The 12,549-nt window shown below is 51.8% G+C and overlaps 1 protein-coding gene across 3 annotated transcripts in view; it reads left to right on the plus strand.

The window, feature by feature from the left end:
- LOC140393950 (bile acid receptor-like) overlaps positions 1–12,549 on the plus strand; it is a 321,209-nt gene that overhangs the window by 231,155 nt on the left and 77,505 nt on the right. For all 3 annotated transcript variants that reach the window (XM_072480640.1, XM_072480639.1, XM_072480638.1), the window contains one exon: positions 7,503–7,607. In XM_072480640.1, coding sequence (XP_072336741.1) covers positions 7,503–7,607 — 105 coding nt within the window. The remainder of the gene's footprint in view (positions 1–7,502; positions 7,608–12,549) is intronic.

Below are 12,549 nucleotides of genomic sequence, written 5' to 3' on the forward strand. Positions count from 1 at the left end.
AGCAGGGCGCTGATATCGAGAGTAGAGGATACTGAGTACTCGGCGATAGCCATTTCGGATCACGCCCCGCATTGGGTGGACTTAGAGCTGGGGGAGGAGAGGGACCAGCGCCCGTTGTGGCGTTTGGAGGTGGGGCTGTTGGCGGACGAGGAGGTGAGTGAGCGCATCCGAGGAAGCATAGAGAGGTACCTGGAGGCCAACGATAACGGGGAGGTCCGAGTGGGGATAGTATAGGAGGCGCTGAAGGCGGTGGTTAGGGGAGAGCTGATCTCCATTAGGGCCCACAAGGAGAGGAGGGAGCAGAGGGAGAGGGAGAGGCTGGTTGGGGAGATGGTCAGGGTAGACAGGAGGTATGCGGAGGTACCTGAGGAAGGACTGTTGAGGACGAGGCGCAGCCTCCAGGCCGAATTCGACCTGGTGACCACCAGGAAGGCGGAGGTGCAGTGGAGGAAGGCCCAGGGGCGATTTATGAGTATTGGGAAAAGGCAAGCCGGATGCTGGCGCATCAGCTTCGGAAGCGGGACGCAGCTACGGAGATCGGGGAAGTTAAGGACAGGGGAGGGAGTGTGGTGCGGAGTGGGGTTGGCATCAATGGGGTCTTCAGGGACTTTTATGAGGAATTGTATTGGTCCGAGCCCCTATCGGAGGAGGGAGCGATGGGCCGCTTTCTGGACCAATTGAGGTTTCCGAAGGTGGAGGAGGGACTGGTGGAGGGATTGGGGGCCTCAATTGGGCTGGAGGAGCTGACCAAAGGGATAGGGAGCATGCAGGCGGGGAAGGCACCGGGGCCCGACGGTTTCCCGGTCGAATTCTATAAAAAATATATGGACCTGTTGGGCCTGTTGCTAGTTAGGACCTTTAATGAGGCAAAGGAGGGGGGGGGGTGGCATTGCCCCCGACGATATCCCGGGCACGGATCTTCTTGATCCTGAAGCAGGACAAGGATCCCCTGCAGTGTGGGTCTTACAGGCCGATTTCATTGCCAAATGTAGATGCCAAGGTGCTGGCGAAAGTCTTAGCCACGAGGATTGAGGATTGCGTGCCGCAGGTCATCCACGAAGACCAGACGGGGTTCCTGAAGGGGAGGCAGTTGAACGCGAATGTGCGGAGGCTTCTGAACGTTATTATGATGCCGGCGGGGGAGGGGGAGGCGGAGATAGTGGTGGCGATGGACGCTGAGAAAGCCTTCGATAGGGTGGAGTGGGGGTACCTGTGGGAGATGCTGAAGAGGTTTGGGTTTGGGGAGGGGTTTGGCAGGTGGGTCAGGCTGTTGTATGAGGTCCCGATGGCGAGTGTGGCCACGAACAGGAGGAGGTCTGAGTACTTTTGGTTGCACCGAGGGACGAGGCAGGGGTTTCCCCTGTCCCCCCTGCTCTTCGCACTGGCGATTGAACCCCTGGCTATGGCACTGAGGGAGTTGAGGAACTGGAGAGGGTTGGTGCGGGGTGGGGAGGAGCATAGGGTCTCGCTCTAGGCGGACGACTTGCTGTTATATGTGGCGGACCCAGTGGGGGGAATGCTGGAGGCAATGAGGATCCTCAGGGAATTCGGGGATTTCTCGGGGTACAAGCTCAACATGGGGAAGAGCGAGCTGTTCGTGGTTCACCCAGGGGACCAGGAGAGGGGGATTGGCAAGCTCCCACTAAAACGGGCGGAGAGGAGCTTCAGGTATTTGGGGGTCCAGGTGGCCAGGAGCTGGGGGGCCCTACATATGCTTAATTTCACAAGGCTGGTGGAGCAAATGGAGGAGGAGTTCAAGAGGTGGAACGTGTTGCCGCTGTCCTTGGCGGGTAGGGTGCAGTCAGTCAAAATGACGGTGCTCCCAAGGTTTTTGTTCCTGTTCCAGTGCCTCCCCGTGTTTATCCCGAAGGCCTTTTTTAGGCGGGTCAACAGGAGCATAATGGGGTTTGTGTGGGCGCGAGGGACTCCGAGGGTGAGAAGGGTGTTCCTGGAGCGGAGTAGAGATAGGGGGGGCCTGGTGCTGCCCAACTTCTGTGGGTACTACTGGGCCGCCAATGCAACGATGGTGCGCAAGTGGGTGATGGAGTGGGAGGGGGCTGCATGGAAGAGGCTGGAGACGGCGTCCTTTGTGGGTACGAGTCTGGGGCCGCTGGCATCGGCGCCGCTGCCGCTCCCTCCAAGGAGGTATACCACGAGCCCGGTAGTGGCGACTGCCCTCCAAATCTGGGGGCAGTGGAGGCGGCACAGGGGGGAAGTTGGGGCCTCGGTGTGGACCCCAATACGGGGGAGCCACCGGTTTGTCTAATGAAGGGTTTTCGGGGTGACACAAGGCAGAGATATGAAGGTTGGGAGACCTGTTTGTGGACGGGAAATTCGCGAGCTTGGGTGAGCTGGAGGAGAAGTATGGGCTCCCCCCGGGGAACACCTTCAGGTACCTACAGGTAAGGGCGTTTGCCAGGCGGCAGGTGGTGGAATTCCCGCGGCTGCTGCCACGCACAGTACACGACAGGGTGCTCTCGGGGGTGTGGGCGGGAGTGGGGAAGATCTCGGAAACTTACCAGGTGATGCAGGAGGAGGAGGAGGCCTCGGTGGTGGAGGTGAAAGGTAAATGGGAGTAGGAGTTGGGAGTGGAGATCGAGGACGGGACGTGGGCAGATGCCTTAGGGAGGGTGAACTCTTCATCTTCGTGCGCGAGGCTCAGCCTCATACAGTTTAAGATGCTGCACAGGGCACACATGACCGGGACAAGGATGAGCCATTTGTTTGGGGGTGAGGACAGGTGTGTTAGGTGCTCAGGGAGCCCAGAAAACCACACCCATATGTTCTGGGCATGCACAGCGCTGGAGGAATTTTGGAAAGGCATAGCGAGGACGGTGTCGAAGGTGGTAGGATCCAGGGTCAAACCGGGCTGGGGGCTCGCAATATTTGGGGAGGCAGAGGAGCATGGAGTGCAGGAGGCGAAAGAGGCTGGTATTCTGGCCTTTGCGTCCCTGGTAGCCCGACGGAGGATTCTTCTTCAGTGGCAGGACGCGAGGCCCCCAAGTGTGGAATCCTGGATCAACAATATGGCGGGGTTTATTAAGTTGGAGAGGGTGAAATCCGCCTTGAGATGGTCGGTACAAGGGTTCTTCAGGCGGTTGCAACCGTTCTTAGACTTCCTGGCAGAACGGTAGATATTGGTCAATGGCAGCAGCAACTCGGGGGGCGGGGGGGGGGTCTATTTGCTATGTTGGCTTTGTGTTAAGTCGGGATGTTAATTTATTATTTATGTACGGGGGGAGGGGGGTATGGAGGGTTGTTTTTTGACTGTGTTTTGTATTTAACCCTGTTGGGTTCCTTTTTCATTTTGTTATTGATATTCTGTGAAAACCTTAATAAAAATTATTTAAAAAAAAAAAAGAAGAACAATATATAAACCCGAAGAAAGGGAACAGCAGCCAGAACCAGAACCAGAACTCAGAGGGAGAGAGGGGAGAAGCATAGTCAGATTACAATCAGCTCGGCCATGGGAAAGAGACAGGGCAAAGCAGCCGAGCTAAAATAGCTAATACATCTAAGGAAGACTAGAATTTAAAGAATAGGCAGAGTCAGCTCAGAGACAGCCATCAGAATCAGCTCTCATAGTTCTGTACATGGGAAAGATAGGACACAGCAACCGAGCTCATCAGCGAATACATCGAAAGAAGACCAAATTTTCAAAAGAAAATTGATTGTCAAGTTGGGCCTGAAGGTCCCTTCAACCAACCACCAGATTTTAAAAAGAAAATTGATTGTCAAGTTGGGCCTGAAGGTCCCTTCAACCAACCAGAAGGATCCAGAAGCAAGATCTTTTTCCTTTCTGTAAAGAAAGTATTTGCAGCTTTTAAAATAAATAATATAATAATAAAAAAACTTAATTTAACCTGAAATAGTGGTTATTCCAAAGTCTACTTTACTTACTTAGCAATGCGGGACCCAGGATCGATGCTACTAAGTGGTAAGTAGATGAAATCTTCGGTGTATGTATGGGTAATACCGGGGGATCGCTTGAACACATAGTTTGACCTGAATAGCACCCACTGAAGCCTTTATCGGAGTCGGGGAGTGAGAATCCATGATCATCATTTAGAATGTCGGCCCTTTTTGGTATAGGGGGAATTCTAAGAATAGTGGTGAGTTTTCAAAAACAGGGCGTAGTAGGAAAAGAGCTCCAGACAGCATTTGAGGGCCTTGAGGCTGTGGGGAAAGGGAAGTTCTATGAGAGGGCGTATGCAGTCGGGGTCGGGACCTAGGACCCCATTTTGCACGACATAGCCAAGGATGGCTAGCCGGGTTGTGCGGAAAACGCACTTCTCTTTGGTATATGTGAGGTTGAGGGATTGGGCAGCCTGGAGGAACCTCTGGAGGTTGGCGTCGTGGTCCTGCTGATCATGGCCGCAGATGGTAACATTGTCCACATACAGGTATGTAGCCCGCAACCCGTACTGGTCCACGATTCAGTCCATCGTTCTCTGGAAAACCGAGACCCCATTAGTGACGTCGAACGGGACGCTGAGGAAGTGGAAGAGTTGGCCGGCTGCCTCAAAAGCAGTGTAGTGGTTCTCTTCCAGGCAGATCGGGAGCTGGTGGTAGGCAGACTTCAGATCTACTGTGGAGAACACCCGGTACTGTGCAATCTGGTTTACCATCTCCGCTATGCGGGGGAGGGGGTACGCATCAAGTTGCGTGAACCGATTAATGGTCTGGCTATAGTCCACTACCATCCGATTCTTCTCCCCGGTCCTGACAACCACCACGTGTGCTCTCCAGGGGCTGTTGCTGGCCTCCATGACCCCCTCCCTCAAGAGTCGCTGGACCTCCGACTTGATAAAAATCATGTCTTGTGCACTGTACCGCCTGCTCCTGGTGGCGACGGGCTTACAGTCGGGGGTGAGGTTCATGAAGAGGGAAGGGGGGGGGGGTGATCTTAAGGGTCGCGAGGCTACATACAGTGAGGGGGCTAGGGGTCCGTCGAATTTTAGGGTCAGGCTTCGGTGACTGCATTGGACGTCGGACATACAGTTTAAAACAGGCGTACTCAGCGCCCTGTATCATGAGGTTCACAACACAGTACCCCCGGATCTGCACTGAATGTGATCCGGAAGCAAGGGAGATTGTCTGGGACGCGAGGTAGATGTGGAGGGAGCAGCTCCTTACCGTGTCGGGGTGGACGAAGTTCTCTGTGCTCCTGGAGTCTAAAAGACAGGGGGTCTCGTGCCCATTGACCCGGACGGCCCTCATCGAGTTCTTCAGATGTTTTGGCCGCGACTGGTCAAGGGTGACTGCACCGAGCTGCAGGTAGTCTGCGTGGTCGAAGGTCTCGGGGTCGTAAGATGGCGGCTCCCTCGGGTTGCATGTGTCGGGCTGGGTCGGACATGGCAACCAAGATGGCCGCCCCCATCAGTCGCACGTGTCGGTTGGTGCTGAAGTTGGCGGCCAATATGGCTGTCCCCACGGGTCGCACGTGTCAGGCTGAGTTAAAGATGGCGCCCCCCATGAGCTGCACGAGTTGGATGACGTGTCTGAAGGAGGCGGTACCGCCAGGCACGCAGCCACATTGTGGGGTCTGCGGGCCTGTGAGTCCGTGGGTTGGGCCTGGTACGCTTTCGACTTCGGGGCTTTGGATCGGGCCAGATAGACTCTGGCGAAATGTCCTTTTTTGCCACAGTCGCTGCATGTCGCGGGGCGGGCTGGTCAACGTTGCCGGGGGTGTTGGCCCTGACCACAGAAGTAGCAAGACGGTCCCCCGGGCTGAAGGGGCAGTCGCGTGGCACAGGCCTGGGACGTAGTCGGGTCTGGTGAAGGCTGTGTCTGTGGTGACCATGAGGGGTTAGCTGTGGCTGCCGGGAACGCGCTGAGGCTCTGGTAGACCACCTCTAACGAGGAGGTTAGCTTTACCCTGTCCTGTAGGTTAGTGGCCCCGTTTTCTAGCAGCCGCTGCTGGATATAGTTAGACCGGACCCCAGCCACGTAGCTGTCCCGGATCATCAGCTTCATATGCTCGTCGGCCTTCGCATCCTTGTAGTTGCAGTTGCGGGCGAGTAGGGGCAGGCTCTCCAGATACTCATCCAGCGATTCCCCGGCACGTTGTCGGCGGGTAGTGAGGAGTTGTCGCGCGAACACTTCGTTCACGGGCTTCACGAACTGTCTCTTTAGAATCGCAACCACCGCGTCATACGTGGCTGCGTCCTGAATCGTACCCGGGATTCGGTGGCTCACCCGGGCGGTGGAGGAGGTGCAGCTTGAGGGCGTCGGAGGGAGGCATTGCAGAGGAGTCAAGGTAGGCCTCAAAACAGCAGAGCCAGTGGGAGAAGATTTCCTTAGCTTCTGCTGCTCGTGCGTCGAGTTTCAATTTATCAGGCTTCAGGGCGGCTTCCATAGATAAATTGATGTGCCATTAATCCACTGCTAGACACTGAGAGCGAGAGAACATAGGCTTTATTACACAAGAACTTGCCTGCCTGAGATCGCTGTAACAACTGAGCGCCGCCCCAGGCGGCCGGTCTATATACCGTCCGAGGGGGGCGGAGCCAGAGGCGGAGCCCACCAGGGTTCCGGTACACTACATGGAAAAGGGATCATATTACAGTACTCTACAGGCAACTTATTCTGGTGAATACATTCACCACAACTGGCTCTTCCTTTGCCTGGTCCACCTCTTACTTGTGTTTTTCATGGTGTTTTTCCATATCAATTGTCTGGTTACGCAGCTAGAGTATGTCACTGTGATCATGTACTCTTTTGCTAAATTGACATTCTGAAACAGAATGAGGTCCATGTGGCTTGCATCAACTGCAACACATAAAAACAAGTAGCTTAAAATAATTTCTACGTAAACATTGCCTCACCATAATCAACAATATAGTGAAAATCTGTTGGTATATGTTAAAAGGGCAAATCTTTAAAAATGCATATGATCATGTGACTAATGACACCAGAAAGCTGGTGAGGTTCCTTTGACTTCTCAAAGGAGAATCTCTTTGCTTGTGCATCACTGTGATTTGTGTTTATCTCCTGTCGCCTACACAAGAATTCTAACCCTCAGAATAAGTAAACCAGTGCTTCAAGGCATAATAATAATAATATTTATTCGTATCACAAGTAGGCATACATTAACACTGCAATGAAGTTACTGTGAAAATCCCCGAGTCGCCACATTCCGGCGCCTGTTCGTGTACACAGAGGGAAAATTCAGAATGTCCAATTCACCTAACAAGCACATCTTTCAGGACTTGTGGGAGAAACCCGGAGCGCCCGGAGGAACCCCACGCAGACACGGGGAGAACGTGCAGACTCCTCACAGACAGTGACCCAAACCGGGAGTCGAACCCGGGTTCCTAGCACTGTGAAGCAACTTTGCTAACCACTGTGCTACCGTTCCACCCTGGCAGAGTGTACTGGTAAACCACATAAATGTGCACAGCAAACATAACTTCATGTTTCTCCGCATTATATCCAGTTCAGATAAGGGCTGACAAAACTGAACTGGAGCAATCTGAATATTTTTCTATTTTTTTGTATAGATTCAGGAGAGAGTAGAGTTCACTCCCGAACAACAACAGCTCCTTGATTACATTGTGGAAGCTCATCAGAAGTACCGAATACCCCAAGAAGCAGCAAGAACATTTGTATGTATTGAAAATGCATGAAAAACAAATATTTTTTTGCAATTTAAATGTTACAGATACATAACTTTGTCTCAAAAGAACCAAAAGTAATTTGGTTCAGATTTATCTCTGATTCTTCTCTTAGACCAGCAGCAGTCCTTTATGCCATGCCTTTGGCTGTGTAAAGACCATGGAGCCGGGTGCAACAAATGAATCGCATGAGAGCCCCAAATCGGGCTCTGTACAGACGCCAGGCCGATCGTGAGTCATTCGACTCACTCCACCCGCCACAATCTGGATCTCACCGTCGCTGGGCAAGATCCAGGTCTGCATTTTTAAGTGAGCCTAATGACTCATTTAAATACCCAGACGCCGGATTCACCCGGAGCCTGTGACTCAATGGCTGCGCCTGGGAGGCCATGGCAGATTGCTGTTTAGTACTGATGCACATAAATGTGGACGAAGCATAACGGCACCTCAGAGGGTCTCGCAGGCATTTGGTGACTCTCCGGGTGGTCTGGGACAGGGCAGGGTGGCACCTTGGTACTCCCTCGGCACCCAGGCACTCTGGCGCTGCCAACCTGGCAGTGGAAGCCTGGTATTGACAGGGTGCCCGGTGGCATTGCCAGGGTGTGATGGACACTGTCACCGTGCCAGGCTGGCACTGCCACTGTGCCAAGGTTGGCATTGCCATGGGTTGGACCAGGGTGGGGCTTGCCAATTGGATAGGGGGTGAGATAGGTCTCCAGGGGCTTCATCATTGAGGGGGGATCAGAAAGCAGAGGGGTGTCTGAGAAGGCAGGGGCTGTGAGATCGGACTGCCGATCAAAATGGTGCCCTGATCTGCGGACAACCACTTCTGATGGCAACATCAACTCGCCAACAGTAAATCACCCTAAGAGACAAACTCCCCAAGGCCAAAAGAAAACAGTGAAGTGCCATTGCATAATGGGATGATTCTCAGTGCTGCAGCTGCCAAGAAACACCCCGCCAAATGTGTCCAACAGCGGATACAGTTTTAAGTTCGCTGAATCGGTCCCATCTAAATGTGAAATACATTTTTGTCTTCATTTTTACATGTACACTTCCAAATGTAATGAAGTCTTATGTCTGACTATATTTTGCTTTTGTCTGGACAGCACCTGAAAGTAAGCAGAGGGATCACAATACGGGATTGTCACACCCATTGCTTCCGATGCAGGCAGCAGGCAAACCCGTGCTGCCAATTAATTTTACTGATTGCACTATGCAGCCAATGTAAGGCACTGATGAATGGCTGCATGCCTGAGGAGGGTTGCAAAATTGTGAAAGGCTAGCATGGGTCAAAGCTAGCCTGGACTACTTAAAGAGGAGGTAGATTGTGGCAGGAGCAGGTGTTAGAGTCATTCTAAAAGTGATTTTGTGAATGTGTTGAGTTCCTGAATCAATTTCAGGGTACTTTTTCTTCAAACGACTCAAATTTTGTGATGACCTCTGAGCCTGCTAGGTTTAAGAGACCTGGACCTTTTTCACCTTGTCAGACAATGCAGCACCACAATAAATACGCCACTCCTTCTCAAATATTTCCCAGCTATCTGCAGTGTTTTCATCAAAGACGAGTGGGTCGATGCAGCAAAGTCCTTGTGCCACACTGCCAACTCCTGATACCATGCAAATGTGATGGGTTCCCAAATCACTGACAGCAGGACTTTGAACAAAGAATAGTTTGTTCACTAGCTTAGCAATTACTTCAACACTTGTGCTCTGACGCACTCCTGGGGTTGGCTCCAACCACGTGACCTCCTTTGTCATCACATTCTCACATGACCACTCAGTCTATATCTTCGCTATTTAGTTGGAACACCCAGTGTCATGAGATGTAACAGTGCGTAATAGGAAGCTATGTACAGACCCTTGTGTAACATACAAGTTAAACAAGCTAACAATACATAACTATTTACGTATACAGTGAGACATGGATTAAGTTGTTGCAGCTGGTACATATCCCGCTGTGGCTCCTTCACCACCTCCACCGCCCGCCACCCGCCGTCCCCCCACCTTTTTGTTTTAGAAAGCTGAATATCGAAAGCCAGTTCTAGGTGAGGTGATAATAAAGTCTTGGAATCTTGTGTTTCGTTTGCTCAGGTGCCCTGAGCTTATGGTTACACTAGTTGGTGGTTTAGTCTTTCTTGGCCGGTGTCCTGAACATGGACGATCTGGAACATTTTGTCAGCGTGTTCTGTGGGTGCAGGGTTCATTGCATTGGCCTTGTTTAGTTTGCATGTCCATTGGTATCGGTGGTCTGTGCCATAGGCCAGATGACTGAAGTGCTGTGTCATCTGTTGGTGCTGGTTCTAATACCTGTAGGAGGTGATGGTGGATGTATATCTAGTGGCCGCTGTCTGCCGCTACCACGCGAGTGTTCAATTGCGGGATATGACCTTGTACCACCGCCAATTAGTCATGGCCACATGCGATCTGGATGACCATTTGACCAGGTTTTAGAAGGTTGAGTCTGTGGTCATCTCGATCATAGTGCATTTTGCTTCCCAATCTGTGTTGCATGAAACTTCATATTAGTTTCAAGTTTGACTGCAGCAAAGCCTTAGCAATAGGAATCATTGTCCTGGTATGTCTGGAAAAGCTGTTTGTGATATATTCAAAGTCGGATGTGCGTGCAAAGTTGCAAAATTTAGTGGATATCATGTGTTGCTTCAGGGCGGCAAGATGGCACAATGGTTAGCACTGCTACTTCAGAGTGCCAGAGACCCGGGTTCAATTCCGACCTTGAGTGAACGTCAGTGTGGAGTTTGCACTTTTTCTCCATGTCGAGTGGTTTTCCTCCGGATGCTCCAGTTTCCTCCCATAGTGGAAAGATGTGCAAGTTAGATGGATTGGCCATCCTAAATTGTCCCTTAGTGTCCTGGGGTTACAGGGTAATGGGGATAGGGCAGGGATCTAGGTAGGGTGCTCTTTCGGAGGGTTGATGCAGACGCGATGGGCCAAATGGCCTCCTCCTGCACTGTTGGGATTCTGTGGTTCTGTGATCTCTTGAACTTGGTGATGACTGTGTTACTCTTCATGTTTGACAGATAGTCGAGTTCAAACCACACAGAATACAAATTAATTAAGACTAGGGGCGAGATTCTCCGACCCCCCAGCACAAGCTCCGGGGTCCTGGGGGGGGCGCGGGGCGATCTGGCCCTGGGGGGTGCCCCCACGGTGGCCTGGCCCGCGATCGGTGCCCACCGATCCGTGGGCGGGCCTGTGCCGTGGGGGCACTCTTTTCCTTCCGCCTTCACCATGGTCTCCACCATGGCGGAGGCGGAAGAGACTCCCTCCACAGCGCATGCGCGGGGATGCCGTGAGCGGCTGCTAACGCTCCCGCGCATGCGCCACCCGGCAATGTCATTTCCGCGTCAGCTGGCGGGGCACCAAAGGCCTTTTCCACCAGCTGGCGGGGCGGAAATCAGTCCGGCGCGGGACTAGCCCCTCAAGGTTGGGGCTCGACCCCCCAAGATGCGGAGGATTCTGCACCTTTGGAGCGGCGCGATGCCGGACTAATTTGCGCCGTTTTTGGCGCCGGTTGGCGGACAGCGTGCCGATACTGGAGAATAAAGGTGTTGTTTGCCATCCCAGTTAAAGATGTCAGCTGCTGTGAATGACCATGGTAGGTCCAGGACCTCATATAAATGCAACGATTCTTTTACTTGATGTGGCTTGAGTACATTGCATGGTGTTAGATCTGGAATTTCCCTTTCTATGTCTGTGTACATGGAGGGTCAGTACATAATTCCTTGGCCCTGTTTCTGGTTGCTTCCAAATTAGGATGAAGTTGTTTGGCGTATTACCTCTGAAGAGCAGTAAGGATGACAAATTGCTGGCCACACAATATCAGTGCATCCTGGATAGTTAGTTTATTTCTGATGGTGAAGAATGTACGCAGCTCATGGGGAATCAGGCCATCCCCTCATGATGATGTTATGCAATTGTCTGCATGTGATTTCCTCCTGTATGGCATAAGACCATAAGACATGAGTGGAAGTAAGGCCATTCGGCCCATCGAGTCCACGCCACCATTCAATCATGGCTGATTTCAACTCCATTTACCCGCTCTCTCTCCATAGACCTTAATTCCTCGAGAAATCAAGAATTTATCAACTTCTGTCTTAAAGACACTCAACGTCCCGGCCTCCACCGCCCTCTGTGGCAATGAATTCCACAGACCCACCACTCTCTGGCTGAAGAAATTTCTCCTCATCTCTGTTCTAAAGTGACTCCCTTTTATTCTAAGGCTGTGCCCCCGGGTCCTAGTCTCCCCTGCTAATGGAAACAACTTCCCTACGTCCACCCTATCTAAGCCATTCATTATCTTGTAAGTTTCTATTAGATCTCCCCTCAACTTCCTAAACTCCAATGAATATAATCCCAGGATCCTCAGACGTTCATCGTATGTTAGGCCTACCATTCCTGGGATCATCCGTGTGAATCTCCGCTGGACCCGCTCCAGTGCCAGTATGTCCTTCCTGAGGTATGGGGCCCAAAATTGCTCACAGTATTCTAAATGGGGCCTAACTAATACTTTATAAAGCTTCAGAAGTACATCCCTGCATTTATATTCCAAGCCTCTTGAGATAAATGACAACATTGCATTTGCTTTCTTAATTACGGACTCAACCTGCAAGTTTACCTTTAGAGAATCCTGGACGAGGACTCCCAAGTCCATTTGCACTTCAGCATTATGAATTTTGTCACCGTTTAGAAAATAGTCCATGCCTCTATTCTTTTTTCCAAAGTGCAAGACCTCGCACTTGCCCACGTTGAATTTCATCAGCCATTTCTTGGACCACTCTCCTAAACTGTCTAAATCTTTCTGCAGCCTCCCCACCTCCTCCATACTACCTGCCCCTCCACCTATCTTTGTATCATCGGCAAACTTAGCCAAAATGCCCCCAGTCCCGTCATCTAGATCGTTAATATATAA

Source organism: Scyliorhinus torazame, chromosome 17, assembly GCF_047496885.1.
Source record: "Scyliorhinus torazame isolate Kashiwa2021f chromosome 17, sScyTor2.1, whole genome shotgun sequence".
NCBI classification, from domain to species: Eukaryota; Metazoa; Chordata; class Chondrichthyes; order Carcharhiniformes; family Scyliorhinidae; genus Scyliorhinus; species Scyliorhinus torazame.